This window comes from Oryza sativa, chromosome 8 (genome assembly GCF_034140825.1).
Source record: "Oryza sativa Japonica Group chromosome 8, ASM3414082v1".
In the NCBI taxonomy this organism is placed as follows: Eukaryota; Viridiplantae; Streptophyta; class Magnoliopsida; order Poales; family Poaceae; genus Oryza; species Oryza sativa.
This window is the reverse complement of record NC_089042.1, coordinates 15,169,178-15,186,227: the sequence shown is the minus strand read 5'-3', so window position 1 is coordinate 15,186,227 and position 17,050 is coordinate 15,169,178. Positions and strand designations below refer to the sequence as shown.

Sequence of the window (17,050 nt, the reverse complement as noted above, 5' to 3'; positions counted from 1 at the left end):
CGCCAAGGGATGCAGCGGTTGCGGCTCTCAAAGGGACGGCTGCTTTGACACCAACATGCAGACGAAGGGAGTAGCGGAAGCACCATCGCATAGTGGTGCAGGGGAGGGAGAGGGAGGAGGTGCGGTGCGCACAGTGTAGATGTCGGGGAGGTGGCGGTTACAATGCCCAGAGGGAGGGCTGCAGCGCCGCTAGCGCCAAAGGATTGGAGCGACAGAAGTGTCGGGGGCAGTGGTTGTCAAAAATTGTGCCATAATTTTTTCAGATTTTGTTTACTTGATTTTGTCAAAAATAAAGCGAATGAAAGTCAAATTTAAGCCAAATTCGTCAAACTTGTCTAATATGTAAAAGATGTGTTAAATTTGTTACAGCTATGTCAAAAGATCCGAATATATGAACGTTTTGATATAACAGGGTCAAATAAAAAAAGATATAACAAGTAGGGCAAAAGGTACTATTTACCCCTTACTTAAGGCTGTTAACTCGCCTTAACGGAATAGGACCAGACAATTTTGAAAAGCAAGTTCAAATAAGTAAAGTATGAAAAGTAGGGCTAAATTGGTAGTTAAGAATGTACAAAATGGGACTGCAGTTCAGTCACTGAGATGCTCTTGATCGCTATGCATTAACATACATCAGTTAACTACCCGGACTAGGGTTCAACTTTGGTTCCTTCAGGCTTTCCGTTGGCTGACTACAAGAGATTAAAGGGGTCAAGAGGGCCAACAACCTTCTACTAGTAGGGCACATGCATATTCACAAAAGACCTGCTTCTACGCATGAAGTAGCCATCTTGTAGGCTAGCCTGACCTGGTATCTGATGGTTAGTCTGTTCAAGGTCAGGGACATACCTATCTGTAACTGTCCCTCTAGCTGAACTCCTGTGTTCCCAGTCGAAACTGTCTCGACGGCGGTAATCTGGTCCCCATCCATGATCATTCCTACGCCTACCATAAGCCGCCGCCTGTTCCTCCTCACCAAAATTTGTCTGAGGTCGATATGCACCATTGTGGTGCTCCTGAGGATAATATCTATCAACAGGAAGAGTGTCCATTCCATGGTAGCCGCACCCTGACTGGGATCCATATCCATCATACTCGGTATTGTATCTAGTACCATCGTACTCGGTATCGGGTGAATTACCACGAGGAGGAACTGTGCTCCAGTCTCTTTCAGAGCTGAAATGCCTTGATCTTCTACGTCTTCTTGGATAAGAAGGGGACCCACGCCTTGCAGTAGCACTATAATCAGGCCTTCTTGAATATGGAGCATGACCATTTCTTCTTTCCACTGGTACCTGGCGTCTAGCTGAATTTTCGCTCACGGTATCCCTTGACTCTAGTATTCTATTTGATGTCCCCCTCTTTCTGGACTTGCATACTGAAGCCCCTCGTGCTCTTTGATCATCATTATGCGAAGGACTTTTGACGTCAACACATTGAGGATGAGCAGTTCTATCATCTTCATGATGACCATCTCGCGCGTTTTTCATGCGAACGGCTTCTCTTTTCCTATCCAAGTCCAATCTCTTACCATCAGTCACCTCCTTTTGTTCCCTGGTTTTTCTTGAATTGTCACCTGAAGTATCCATTTCAGTTCCTCTGAGATTATCATTGCCGTGAGGACTCTTTGGCTCATGTTGAAGAGCATAATTGTCATCAACATCTACAGCCACATTGTATCCACATTCTTGCTGAGTATCTACTCTGTTGGTAGTTGTCTTGTGCACAAATGCAACATCTACATGCTTATCTGGAGGTAGTCCATCAACAAGATCTGGCTTCACTGTCCCCTTGTTGCTGCCATCCCTGGGAATCTTCTCTTTTCCTGATCTCATGTTCTCTTCATGTGTACTATCCGTCATTCTGTTTTCTCTCTTCGAGATCTCTGTCTTTTGACGTGCTGCAGAGTTATGCCCACATGCATTCTCTCCCCGATGCACATCACTCTCTTTTCCTGATGTCAAGTTATTTCCGCCTCCACTTCCATTAGCATGTTTCTCCTTATACAAGCTTTGTAGCTCATCATTCTGCTCTTGATTTGCATGAAAAGTAACTACATTGGGAATTATCAATCGTTCTCCTGAACAGTGCTCAGATGTTTGTTCTCTCTCGCTAGTGTCTTCTTTTCCAACTGTGAAGATCTCGTTATCCCCCTTAGCACCTTTGTCCACAGAAGAATCCTTCAACATGACACTATGTGCCTTGTGCCCAACATTTAAATGGCCATGTTTTCCAGCTATCCTCATATTCTCCTCTGTCTTGTCAGGGAAACTCCACAAGGAAACACAGAGAGGAATTACATGCAAACCATTCTTTGCGTCGTCATTCACATCCACATCACCAGGTTGATACAATGGCTGCACAACAAACTTCCAGGTTAAGTAACAGCAAGTATCCCAAAACTTCTGAGTAAATTTAAGACAAACCCAGTTTTGGGTATTCCTAACACCACCCCAGGTTTTGTATTTGTTTCTAAGGACCCGGTTTTGGGGGAGTATGTTTCATCATTTCATGAAACCCTGGTGTACACCTATATCATGGTATCCATGCACAATACTTGTTACAGAAATAGTATGCTGATTCTTTTCAGTGAGAAAAAGGACAAAGTACATACACATATTAGCCACCTTTGCAACAAATGTGAGTATATGGCTAAAAATACCACAAATTGGACATGAATATATTCCAAAAATCTGGGGTTTTGTGAAGCATTTTGTCCCGAAACAGGGGTTCCTTAAAACAAATTGTAAAACCTGGGATTTTAAATTGCAGATACCTCAAAACTCTAGGTCTTGTGAAATTTACTCAAAAATTTATCTAAATATTCAAAAAAAAAGGAAGATATTCACCTTCCCAAAGATGTGCTGATTATATTCCCATATCAAATGATAGGGCTCCTCCTTGCAATCCAATCTGTGTGTGCATCAAGCAGGGTTAAGAACCAAAGATCAATAGTAATACATCTCCATAAAACTGCAGCTATTATGTGAGAAGTGCACTTCTGCAATGAACTTTTCACATAATAGTTGCCTTTAGTTCGCAGGCATAAGCAGGAAAATTTCCTTTCCCTGTGATTCTAGGGGGAAAATATAGGAAGTTTAGCATCCACTCCAAGCTCATGTTTTTGCTAGTTCATGTAGGATCAAGGCAAAGTTACTACTCCCTCCGTTCCAAAATGTAAGCATTTCTGTGCTTTTCCCAAAATGTATCTGGACAGAGGGATGTCACATACATTTTGAAAAATACGCAGAAATGCTTATATTTTGGAACGTCACATACATTTTGGAAAATACGCAGAAATGCTTATATTTTGGAACGGAGGTTATTCTCGGCCACTTGTCTGTTCAATTAGTGTAAGCCAGATGGGTACAAGTAGATAAGTAGCCTAATTCACTGTAATAATCCAAACCAATTATTGTGTTTTTTCTATGGCCCCAACCAAACGAACATCTCAACAAGGTTTTCCAATTCTCTATTTTGCACATCTATTCCTATCCTATTCCTTTGTTTTTCCTATTTCTATGTTTTTTCAATCCTGTGTTTCAAAGGGGCGTGTATTTCATCTAGCTTCAGCAATAACACAAAAAACAAATATTTCAAAGAACATGTAACCCTGCTATCAAGCATGCTTTATTTAGTGGTACCACTTGTCATTCTCCAATGCAGCCCCACAGCCCTTTAAGTGTTGTCAACCATGCTTGTTATTGGTGATTAACATGTGGGACCCAAGCATCTCCAACAGAGTTGCTATTTTTGGCTCTCCAAGTGTCCATTTGGCCGGTTTGGCAAAAAAAAAAAAAGAGTTAAATTTGCCTCACTCCAACACCATCTCCATTACACTCACCAATTTGACAGTAGGTCCCACATGTCAGTCAATTTACTTATTTTTCCTCCCTCCCTCTAGATCTTTCCCCTCCCCACCATCTTCCCTCTCCACTCGATGGCAGCAGGCGAGCACAGGCCACAGGAGGACGGGCGGCAACAGTGACATAGAGTAGCAGGGATGAAGCCCGCATCAAGGTGACCGAGGGGAGGCTCGACGTCCCACTGGCCGGTGTTGATAGCACCGTGCGGAGAGGATGACCGAGGGGAGCTAGTAGCCGACAACAGATTGGGGTGGCCACGGGAGCTTCTGTCAGTGGCGGAGAACGGCGCAGGAAGGATGCACAGCCTACCGCGACACCACCGCTGGCATGGTCTCCTGCAATTTTGGTGAGAGAGAGAGAGAGAGAGAGAGAGAGAGAGAGATGGGGTGGAGTGGTGGGGCCCACGTTGGCAAGGCAGCAGTGAGCAGTGCGGTTTGGCAAGGCGGAGCGCAGATTTTCACCAAAATTACCAAATTTTGCCTTAGAGAGTCATTTAGCAATACTGTTGGAACTGCTCCCTGATAACAGATTTGCACTTCCTCCTGCGTTTTCAAGAAAAAGATAACAGATTTGCACCTTGTGTTTTTGTAATTTCCTTATTGTTGAACTAGGTGAAATTCACACTAAAAAGTTCTAGCAAAGCTGCATTTCAAAAATAATAGTTGCAGTTTTGTGAAATTCATTCTATTACAAATTAAAAATGAAAAAAATGAAAATCATATGTCCAAGGATTACCTTTCAATATCTGTGGGGGAAACTATTATAATAAGCCTTGGCTTAAAGGTTAATACTTTGTCAACAAATTTGTTCGCTGAAACGGCTTGGATATCAAGAGGAAGGTCCAGGACCATAACCTGCTCAGGACAAAAGATTAATATTATAAGTATGCCAGATGCTTATGCCTGTAAAGTAGGATACAAAACATACTAGATTTAATCCATGAGGTAAATCCTTTGGTTGCATGGTCACCCAGTTGCTCTCATCAAAACACAGATTGTTCTGCAAAATATTCATAATCTCCAGTTCAGAATGGCAAAGCTATCTAAGTAAACATTACTTTTTTTTTTATGAAATTAGTAAACATTTACTTGGAGAAAGAAGGATAATTGCTGAAGGGACATTGTTATTGCGAAATGTAAAGATGTTCACGAATTCTTGAGAAAGGGTAAAAAAAAATCTCATGCTGAAAGATAATATGTCCAATGTTGAAGTATTTAGAAAAGAGCAAAGCACATAGTCTTGCTTTTATTCACCTTATGTTGGAAGAGATCATAATTCTTGAAATTGCACCCTTTAGACACATCTTCAAGCTTTTCTTTCATCAGTCGACTAAAATTATCCATGTTGAAGCAGAGATCAACTATCTACCATTGTAAATAATAATAAACTAATGAGTTTTCACATAAAACAGTTATACACAAATTAATACAAACATATTGAAGATTTTGTTCAGAGGAAGAAGATTATTGTTTATTATCATTCTACAACTTCCTTTTTGGTATACTGGACTTGTGAAAAAAAGTTTTGTGGTGCCGACAAGATTGGAATCTATCTCAGCCTCCACTACCTCCCTCACGACAACAATGGACCTCTCTAATAACACCCCATCTGGCAATTTTCCACAGCTTTCCTGGCAAGTGACCACCATATGCACAACAGGACTTTGTGGAACAAGATATTGGTGATGATACAACTATACAACTGGCACGATCAGGGCAGCAGGGCACACACGGTGGTGAAAACAGGGCCAAGGTTGTCAATTTTGGACACAGCTACAAAATGATTCAGCATGGTTTGAACAAATAACTAAATAAGGTGCTTTTTATTGCATTAAGGGAGAAAATAATCAAATGAATTTTGAGGAAAGATAGTGAGAAAGGAGAGACACAGCTACAAAATGATTCAGCATGGTTTGAGCAAATAACTAAATAAGGTGCTTTTTATTACATTAAGGGAGAAAATAATCAAATGAATTTTGAGGAAAGATAGTGAGAAAGGAGAACTACAAATTTCTTGACCAGGGGATATGACAAATTGACAATAAATCTCCACAGGGCAAAGAAAGTTTGTACATTGGAGCATTCTCATTGCTAGGATGAAAAGGACAGTGGCATAGATGAAAAATGTTGATTGACATGGCAAAACAACAGATGGCATGGGCTTATTACCTAGGAAGGCACATCCAAAACCTCGGTGCTAGATGGATGACAACATGACCTTGGTGTCTATGAGACAGGCATGCAATTATCCAAAATAATGAGCGAGCATTGATGCAACAGAGGGTCTGCATCTCAGAGTAGTGGCTACAGATGGCCACAGGGAGCCATCATTCACAAAAGACAGCAGTACACTGGGCCATGATGTTTACATTGAAGGGGGATCTCAAACAAATATTAGATTCATGCAGGGAGATATTGAAATTTGAAACATAAATGGCAGGGCTCTGAGCTATGTGGTTTCAGTAACAATATGAGGTTCTTCTACATATATATTTTTAGTGCATGTTGCCAGGTTTTTATGGGGTCAATTCATATCACCTTTCCTTTAATCTCCTTTGCAAAATGCAGTCAACATGTTTCACAATTGGCTAGCAAATCTAAACCCAAGTCAAATATGACAAGTTGGTCCAGGCTTTTGTCAAAATGATGTTGTCCCATCCCTAGTTTATGTATATTCATTATGATGTATATAAATGATCCATTATCTAAAATGTATGAACAATTAGGCTGTGTGCATATCATGCAATGGCAGGAAATATGAACTTTTCCATTATATAAAAAAAAATTGAAACAATGATTCGATAAACTTTATGAAAATTTATTCAGAGAATCTTAATTAAGTTTATCCTTGCAAGCCTATAAAGATACAGGTACACCTGCCACGGTGTGGTGAATCTGATCTGCCATTCAAATTATGTGAACGTTCAGTGCAGGTCCAAGGAAACAACAATATGCAAACATACAATGCATGCAACTTTCTTATAAACTAGCGGCTATAAAATATGGAACTATGGAAGACCATAATATACATATCTATTGCACTATAAAACAGTAGAAAAAGAACCTGCCTATGCTCTACAGTGCTAGAAATTACCATGTTAATCAAAGTAAAGAGAAAATATGTCACAATTGGTTTTGGTGGTCCAATTATGGTAATTACAGTTAAATAAGAAATACAGTGAATTTCAGCAATGAAGATAGGAGTTGTGTAAACATGTATACTACCTCCGTCCCAAAATATAACCACTTTTGGCTACGAATCTAGACAAACAGTTGTCTAGATTCATAGCTAAAAATGCTTACATTTTGGGACAGAGGGAGTATGTAGGTGGTTGATTATTCTAATATAATCATGTTTAAGTTGGATTTGTGATATTTTTTCATATTAACTTTAGATATTGTAGTCAACATAGATTATAAACATACCGTGTTGCCAGGCTGCACATACCAATGAAGTTTATCAGCAATCTAAAACAAAGAGAAAGGAACCAATGAGCCATATAACTCCAAAGCATCAACAAGTTATTTATTACAAATGCATGCTGCTTAATGGACCATGATCATTTGGCAGGATAATTATTTGTCGAGCTAAGTCCGATTAATCCTCAAATTTGAATCGCAGCAATCTTGACCAGGCACACATGAGCAAAAAAAGTTTAGTGTTTTTTACTGTAAACTTGTTGACCACCAAAACAGGCGCCAATGGTCAAAAACTAACTCTACTAACAGTTCTCCGACTAGAGGCCAGTCTTAATCAGTTTTGTTCACTTAGTGAAATTTTAGGCCCCAAAACAATAATGCACAATTAATAGCTTATGAACCAAGCATAGCTCAAAGGCAAACAGGCCAATCAACATAGGCTATCTTATTTAACTAGTAAAGGAGTGAACTTTGGTCCAGATTTTTCATTTTACTAACTCATTGATAATAATTTAAGGATGAACATGCATTTCACTTCTACAGTCAAAAGCATACAGTAGCTGGTGTGCAAACTTCTTTGCCATCGTAATTCATAAGTACAGCCTAGAGTGAAGTAACAACCACTAGTAATTGTCAAATGGGGAACCCAGTCACGATTGTGGATGCTTAAACTTTTAATCTGTAAATACCTGAACCAAACACTCTGACAAACCATCTATCTCAATCCTGGGCTGCCTCAGTACATCCTTTGTAGCCATATCTTGGGATGTCCCTGCAGATATTTCCTTTTCTGCTGTACTTGTTACCCTGAAATGGTGATACCAAAAGATCCATATCACTTGTAAGAATCATGTGGTAAGCCTGTACAGCAGAATGATCAAAGGAAAATGAAGAAAACAATTCAGAAGCAGGTCTCAGTTGATGAAATCATTCACATTAAATATATTAAGAAGTCAGGTTTCTTGGAAGGCCCCTGTGTGGGCCACGTTTTAAATTAAGTAATAGCAAGGTCCAAAATGAGCCACCTCTTTTCTGTTTCACCATCCACCGCACAAGATGCACTCTTTGATATTTCCCCCATAACAAATGAAGACGGAGTTCCAGGTTGCCCTTCCTTCCCTTCCACGGTTTTTGCACCACTTAATCTAGCAGAAACATCAACCAGAGGTACTTCAAACTGCAGATCCTTTTTTAAGCGCTTTACTGCACACCCATGTTCTAGTGCAATATGCTCAGATGAGCTATTCCTTGCTACTCTTCTGGTTTGCTTGCTTTCTCCTCTAGGTGACACATTTGCCAACTTAGTGGATTTTGTTGAAAATTTATTACCGCTCTTTTTCCTTTTGCCAGTCACTTTAGCATCCTTCTTAGAAAGATTTTTCGTTTTCTTGATTTTTGGAATAGAAGGGAACTTTATATGCTCCCCACTAGGTGTTCCAGTAGTAGCATCTATTCCATGGTGTCTGCATGAAGTTTTCACAGAAGTTAGTTACGATTCCTTGAGCACCAAGTGCAGATAAAGTATGGAGACTAATGAAGAACAAACTTACAAACAGTAGAAGTAACTCCTTTTTTTAATTTTCCAAGCAAGTTTTGGGGCACCTTTGTCCTTTGTTTCAAAGGAAATTTCGCTGTGAAAAATACCATTTGATGCCATGAGAACATGATAGCTGTACAAAATAAATAAATCAAAAGTAGCTAGACTGGATACCGCACAGCACCTTGGTAAACATTCTGTGTGATATGATCTTGGACAGCGTCTGCAGACTGCAAACTGGAATTCACTTCGTGTCCTGTCCTCCATCTTTGCACATTTAAAGCACCAATGGACAGGGCATGTAAATGACATACCATCTGCGATCATTTCCTCCAATTTACAAGCACCATCAGTGTCTTCAGGCTCAAGTAGCACTGCGATGCACTTGGGGTGGTAGAAGTGCCCACAAGATTCTTTATTACATTGAAACACCTAAAGAATGAAGAGATGTTTAAAATGACTAGAAGAGTCACGAATAAGATAATCTGAGAAAACTATTATTTTAGTAATCAGCATTCAATAGAGTTTACTGTCGACTCTTTCTCCCTGCTAGAATTGAAGTGTCTAAAAGGTAACATTCAATATCCATAATTGCACTAAGGTAGTTTATATCAATATAAAATTGCTATTTGCCATTATTTTTTGACGCCATTTCCGAAAACACACCATTAGATAGCTATTTAGTCAACACAAGAAACGATGGCTTCACACGTCCTCTCCTCTCCCGTTCCCTTTGGCACCTCCCCTACCTCTAACCCCACGCCGATGGCCACTCCAACCTCGGAGAACATCTCCACAGCTGCGCTGCCAAGGCCAGCCCCCTGCTCTCCTCAAGCACCAGTTCCATCCCCTGCTTTGTCCTCAGCCCTAGGCCGGTTGAAGTTTGAACGGTGGTGTGACTCCAGTCCGCCTCTCGATGGCGACGATGTTCTGCCTCTTTCCTTCAAGACGGTTCTTCTTTCGCCAGGGCCGACAGTTCCTACCCCTGCGGCTCGCTCTCCGGCTACCTCGGTGTCAAAGGTGGTTGTGTCTCTGCTGGCGACAGCCTAGGAGGTAAAAGCCTGAGAGGCCCAGCAGGAGACTAAGGTGCTTGCGAGGTTTGCTCCGGATACAAAGGGATGGGTTCGTGTTGAGGCTAGGAAGCCTGCTCCTCGCCGGCCCTCTCGCCCGCCCAAGTCAGTGCCAATGGATTTGCATGGACGTTGCTTCAACTGTTTTTCCATAACCCATTGCACATTCGACTGCCATCATCGTACGGCGTTGTTTCAAGTGTCCCAAGATCGGGCATCACTTGTACGTGTGCCCTGTAAAGACCACGTCGGTGTGGCTTCGCCTGGGTGGGATACCAGCTCCTTCCAACGCCGCCCCATCCATGGCTGAGGCCGCAGTCGCTGACACTCAAGCTTCAGGCAACGTCAACAGCCAAAATGGCCAGCCCAGCGCTGGGTGCTCAAGCACCAGTGTTCAGGCGGCAGGGATTTAGCTGGTGAGCCACAACTAGGGGTGGGCGTTCGGTCTGACCGAAAAATTCGGTCTCGGTCTTCGGTTTTTCGGTCATTTCGGTCTTTGAAAACTCAGGACCGAATTTCATCCCAAAAAACTCAGGACCGGCAAATTCAGTCTCGGTTTTTTCAGTGTCGGTCTCGGTCTGACCGAAATCGCTGGAGAAGTTCGTCGGCTCGGGTGAGGCCGTGGCTACGGCTGTTGCAGCGGCGAAGGCCACGCCGCTGCTCGCTAGGCGCGCCGCTGATGGCGGCGCTCGTCGGGGCCGCGGCTACGGCTGCCGCAGCGGAGGTAGCGCCGATGCGGACGGCGCCGCTCCTCGGGGCCACGGCGGAGGCGGGATGGTTGGAGGCGGCGCTCGTCAGGGATGCGACGGAGGCGGGCTGGCCAGAGGCGGCGCCGATGCTGTGAATGACCGCGGCGCGACGCGTGATGGAGATGGATCGGAGGCGGAGGCGGCGTGATGCGGATGCCTCGTGAGGACTGAGTGGTAGTGGTGGCTTCTAGGGTTTAGTAATTTACTGGGCTTATTGGGCCTCCTAGGCCTATTGGGCCACAATTCTGTTTTCTCGGTTAACCAAAGACAATAACCGAATTGCCCGAAAAAAATTCGGTATTTTCATAGCTGAGATCGAATTACTAACCGAATTTCTCGGTCTCGGTCTTTTCGGTTCGGTTCTTCGGTTCAGTCTTATTTTGCCCACCCCTAGCCACAACCGCCGTCTGGCAGGGGCAGCGTTGAGCCGACGGTTCAGGTGTCTGGGTCCCTTGTCGCCAGCAGTCCGGGTGGTCTTACCATCAAGCCATGGCGTATTGTTGAGAGGACACCAACATATCGCGCATGGTGAATGATATCCGGCGATCCCTGTCAGTTGTCGTGGTTGGAAAGCTGCCATCTAATCCTGAGGAGGTGATTGTCCAAGAGGTGTGCAGGGTTCATGAGCTCAAGGCTGGTTCTTTGGGTATTGTGAAAGAAAATTGTGGAATGGCTCAAAAGATCCAATGTTTCATCATGTATGTGCATTTTATGAAAACTAATGTACCATGGTGCAGAACATTGGCGGGTGAACAACTATTGGACAAATGATAAATTCTCCATTTAACTAAAATAGGCTCAAAGGTCTAGCTATACTATATGATTACATCCTTGCAAGCAAGATCAAAGATGCTACCTTAGCATTTGGACCATAAGATGGCTCAAGCTCTCCGCATTTGAAACATTGATGTTCATTATGTTCACAATTCTCACACAAGAAAGTTCCACTTTCCTGTAAATGCGTAAAGAAGCAGGCAGTCAGAAATGGCCAGGAATAGAAATAAAAAACTGCAGCACCTGTTAGTAGAACCCCAAAGTATACCTTTAGCTTTAGCTCCACAGAAGTGAAACGGAGAGTTCTGCATTTGGATTTCCTGCCATGCTTCACCCTGGCATGGAAGGACCTCTTGCATGGACCTTCACAGCTGCATCAAACAGTAGCTGTAAGCAAAGAATAGAATCAAATGACATTTTGCCATTGATGTACAATAGTATATCCTTAAAGTGCAGGAAGTTCCACGGTATTCTATCAGTGGCTCAGTGCAGAATGAATACTCCACAGGAAAATTGGAATAGTTTTTTTTTCTTTTTTGTTACATGTAATGCATTAAGGAAGAAACATCAGATGCTTAGAGGAAGCAACAACTTGAGAAGATATGGTTCCATCTCCCATAATGAAAAACAGTAAGAATTAACACAATTACTGCAGCAAAATTTATGCTAATGGTCGAAACAGCATTGGAACTCACCAAATAGAACTTTTTAGGAAAAAAATAACCTACCGTAGCACAGAAATCGTTGGTTCTCTAGAAAAACTTAGGGGAGGAATCCAAAAGAAAGGAAATGATGAGAATAAAAGAAAAAAATATAGATGAATATTTAATTATCAACAAACAGGAAGATGGGATATGAAACTCATGTACCAAAAATATTTTCAACATTTTTTCTTGAAAAAAGAAGTTTCAATAATAGCCGCAATGGAAATGGGATTGTCTTACACAAGTTTAACCAGACTTGCAACAAAATAGATGGCATTTCATGGCACCACAACCTATGCCTTGCTGCTATAGACATATGATCTAATAAATGCTCACAATCAACAGGGAAGCTGAATGCCTTGGGTTACCATGTTTCCATACAAACTCCAAAAGTCCAGATTATGAGATTATATGACTTCCATTGCTCATCAAACTCAACCCCAACCACTGCTTTGTGCAAGTGACACAGCTGTATTAATGTATCAAAAGCATAATTTCATTTGTAAGATGCTCTATTCACCCCAAAAGCATGCCACTGCTCACGCTATGTCTAAGGTATAATTCTCTTGCATGAAGTTTCCCATGCCCATAACCCAATTCAGCAGAATTCCTTCAGGCTATGAATTACAGAAACTTTTTTTTTCTCTCTGGCCAAGGATCGAATTTCACCAGTTGACTAAGTACGCAGGTATAAGCAAACTTAGGATAGTACATACATCACTTTCAATTATGGAACAGGGGCAGCTAATAGTTTCACGTTTAACATTCAAGAAAGACCAATAATTTGCACAACTATGCTTTGCAGTTTGCAATGAACCAGATAATAGAATACCGAAGAGCCTAAATTGTGTGAATTCATATACTTAAGGAACAACATGAGGTAAGACAGAAAGATATAGGGAACATGAGAACACATCATGAATAAGAGTAAGAGGCATTGAAGTAAAGTTGATGAGCACAACAGAAAACAAAACTGCACCTACCTAAGCAACTTTCCACCATCATCACATATGGCACATATCATATCTGTATCATCATCAGTTGCATTACCATCAGTATCAGTATCTTCATCAGTACTATCATCATTATTATCATCACTGCTGTCGCTATTGCTGTAGCTGCAGTCATCACTGCTTTCAAGTGACTCATCACTGACAATAAATCGATCTTCTGTACACGCTCTCCTTGGTATGGGCTAATTGATGATGAGTAACAGAAATCAAACACAACACAACAAATTTCTGAAATAGAAATCTACACTAAAGTCTAAAGGATTTTATAAATATAAGAAATTTGAACATATGCATCTGTAGCCTGATTTTCAATAATACTTTATCAAGCAGCAAATTACTATCTAAGGTACCTCAATGGCCTTCCTGGAAGCATCCTCAATAAAGCATCGTATAATCTGTATGCACAAAAATAGTCATCATGACAAACATACGATTGAATTACAGTGGAAGTTATGTAAGCATATGCTGTGACATCCAAGCTAAATTGGGCTAGAATTCATAGAGAGAAGACACGGCCAAGAGGATGGCAGGGTAGTGCCAGCTTAATTTGGGATGTGAGGAGAAAATAGATTGAGATGGCTTAACTTGACCCATAAGATTTTTAGGGGATGCACATAGCTCTGCACATCATTTGTATTAAGATAGGTGAAACTTGACCCCTAAGATGCAATAATTATCTTCAAAGTAGTGTATCTTAATACACGGAATATATATCTATAAGAGGTAAATCTGACTTATAGAGTTTCAGCCATAATGAGCATATCTATAAGCCATAATGAGCATATGGAAGGATATCAGTATGCAATCATGTTCTAAAATGAGATATATGATCTATTGGTCAGCATGTAAGGAATGGATAGGGTGATAGGCACTACAAGGTGGGGTGACAAGGTATGCAATCATGTTCTAAAATGAGATCTATGATCTATTGGGCAACATGCAAGGAATGGATAGGCACTACAAGGTCGGGTGACCACACCACACGAAACCACATACTGTTTTTGAAGTTATGCATAGCGTCTATGCTAAGCCACTAAGGTATTGAGAGTTAGTCTTTACTTTCTTCTAGTATTCATCTAGGACCATGTATATTCATCTAGGACATGGTGAACACCCAAAATTAGGTTCCTGTGTGTTACGTATGACCTTACTATCTAGCTTGAATCCAAGTGACCTGTTTGGCCATGGCCTTCTTGACAGTGCTTTATTGTCTTGCTATTCGAACTTAAAGGGCCCATTTGATCATGGCATTCTAATTTGGCAACTGTCAGAATAAGGCTTCACTCTGATCTGCCTTGTAGCAGAAGTGTGAAATGCTTAATTAGTGAAGTTTATTAATGCTATCAAGAACATACTGTATATTTTACATCATGATTTAATATCCATACCTTCGACTTCACTAAAATTGGATCCCTCTCCATGAAAAGCTTGATTAGATGATGGTGCTTCTTTATGTCATCCCCATTAGGTACAGGACCAAATTTACTACAAGAAACAACAAAAATATAGAAATTAAGATCTTGTTGTGGCATAGCAAAGGAAAAAAGGGAAGGCATGCAGATATAATACTTGAAAACTTCACCGAGGTGATCAAAAAGGCTTCTCTGTTGTTTCTTGGGACACTTCCTGACAAAGTGGAGCATTTGCACTGTGATCAATATTGATCGAACTTTTTTTTCATAATAGCACATCCGTGGTTTCAACAGTTCTATCCATTTCCCGTCACTCGAAAGCACTGAGATCTTTGGCCTCTGACAATCAAGATCTACCCTCCAAGCTATCACCTTCTTGAACACATGACGGTTATTATCTGTAAATCCACGCAAGTTCAGTTCCTTGTAATCAGAACATGAGACTTCTTCGTTCTCATCAAACTTTATGGGCAAGACACTGAAGCAGACTGGCTTGTCCTCGCTTTCCTCAAAATAGTAGATGTCCACATCGTTAACCGGTGGCTCCACGTCATCGTCGTCGTCAAACATAGTGGAGGCTGCTAGATTCTGGCATAGGGAGGGAGAATTTTCAAAAAGAAATCTTGCACCCACAGCTTATATTAAAAGTTATTATCTGTCATAAACAGCAGAACCCGAAATAATTGTCCTCTTCTAAGGATGAGCAGTAAATGATACTACATTGAAGAATATCATAGAGACATTACATACAAAAAAGAACTTAGCAGATTTAGCACTAAGCCACTAAAGAATGAGATATCTTACAGCAATAAGAATTGAGATACATATCACCACGGAGAACAAAAGGTGCCTCTAATTTCTAATCATACAAAAGACAGCTTCAATGAGCATTAAACTGTGAAAATCATTCATGCTTAAATGCTTAATAATCTAGCTAAGATGAAACGGCAAATAAAAATCCTTTGCGGTTACTGCTACAAAAGCATGAAGAATTCCAAAATGAAATCGCACACAGTACACAGAAACAGCAGGCAAGAAATTATCCCAAATTAGTTGAGGAAAATCCGCCGGAATAGCACCAATATTTGCGCTGGAAGAAGCTCACAAAAAATGCCGCAGGAACGATATGCTCCGGGAGGCGATCCTACAAGTAGACGTCTCGGAGAAACGGCTCTACTCGCATTCTAAAAAGAAAGGGGAAAACACTGTATCGAAACAGAACAGGAAACCCCAGCCAAATCCCCCACAAGTAAAGAAGAGCGATCGATTCTTGACAACAAACCCAGCAAGAACCGAACAAATCTCTCAAAGAACACGTATCCACCAGAAATCGCAGCGCCAAGAAACCAAAAAGAAAAGCATCACCACCACCCCCAACCCTCCCAAGAACCCCAATAATACCACCCCCAAAGAACGGACACGGCGCAAGAACCCCGCCGGAATCGGAGGCGCACGAACGCCACCCTAACCAACACCCCAAGACGCTGCGCCGGCACTGCGAGGGATCGGAAGGAGGGCGAAGAAGAAATCCGCACCTGGAGCGAGCGGAAGCGGTTTCCCTCTCCTCCCGGCCGCAGCGAGCAGAAGCAGCAGCAGCCCAAAAGCACGCAGGAGCGAAGGATTGAGAGAGAGAGAGAGCGCGGAGGTTTGTTCGATGGCTAAAATAATTTGGTTTTCGGGGAGTCGCCACGCCACCTCTTGTGCTGCATGTAGCGCGTCGGCCGCGTGGCGGTGGGGTTAGGGGTGAAATCGGGTCGGGTTCGGTCGGACCTCACCCTTCCCATATTCTAACCTATATTTTATAATCGGAATCGGGTTGGATACGGATAGTATTGAATACGAATATAAGCACGGATAATACCGGGCACATATATGAGACGTATACGTACCGAGACGGATACGGCCACTATCGGTTACGAATATCTATTCGCATATCAAGTCAAAGCAACGATCATGTATACTATGTAGACAATAGCTATTCAACCATCCCATATATGCATAATGCGACTATATTAAGTTATTATGGCTTAAGATATAGGAGCAATACGGCAATGAACAATCGATTTTTAACTGACTTGTGATGAGCTGCTAATTTCCTGCTCCGGAAGAGACGAGGATCGGCTGGCAGCAAAGGCAGGGCCGGCCCTAGGGGGGGTCAGGCTGTGCGGCCGCCCGAGGCCCCCAAAATCTAGGGGCCCCCTATGCACATACAGTATATATACTATGTATTGTATAATTCTAGTCCACGTGCCATGGATCTATATTAAGTTAGATAGCTGAATAGCCTAATACAGAAAATGAATTTTAGTCCATCGTTAGGCCTGTTTTAGCGAAGCTGAAGCAATCTTCATTTGACTCCCGTCGCTTTGCCTTGATCACATCACGCCACTCACGTCATGCCGCCTCGATCACGTCATGCCGCTCGTTGCTCACTTCTCGGCGTCTCGCAAACGAAAATAGCAAGTTGGCAAATCGCGACTCGTCAGTAACCACGCTCGTGTCAATC

At 41.9% G+C, this 17,050-nt stretch overlaps 1 protein-coding gene across 1 annotated transcript; it reads right to left on the bottom strand.

Moving 5' to 3' along the window:
* Positions 1-438: 438 nt before the first annotated feature.
* LOC4345308 (protein ENHANCED DOWNY MILDEW 2) lies at positions 439-16,214 on the bottom strand. The gene is made up of 17 exons (XM_015795624.3): positions 16,080-16,214; positions 14,702-15,132; positions 14,521-14,617; positions 13,483-13,527; positions 13,103-13,314; positions 11,684-11,786; positions 11,498-11,593; positions 9,007-9,254; positions 8,836-8,916; positions 8,311-8,748; positions 7,975-8,092; positions 7,292-7,333; positions 5,120-5,230; positions 4,794-4,865; positions 4,602-4,720; positions 2,850-2,913; positions 439-2,357 (listed from the first exon to the last, which is right to left on the bottom strand). The coding sequence occupies exons 2-17, from the start codon at positions 15,112-15,114 to the stop codon at positions 735-737; spliced, it is 3,882 nt and encodes a 1,293-aa protein (XP_015651110.1). The 5' UTR covers positions 15,115-15,132; positions 16,080-16,214; the 3' UTR covers positions 439-734.
* Between the last annotated feature and the right edge of the window lie 836 nt (positions 16,215-17,050).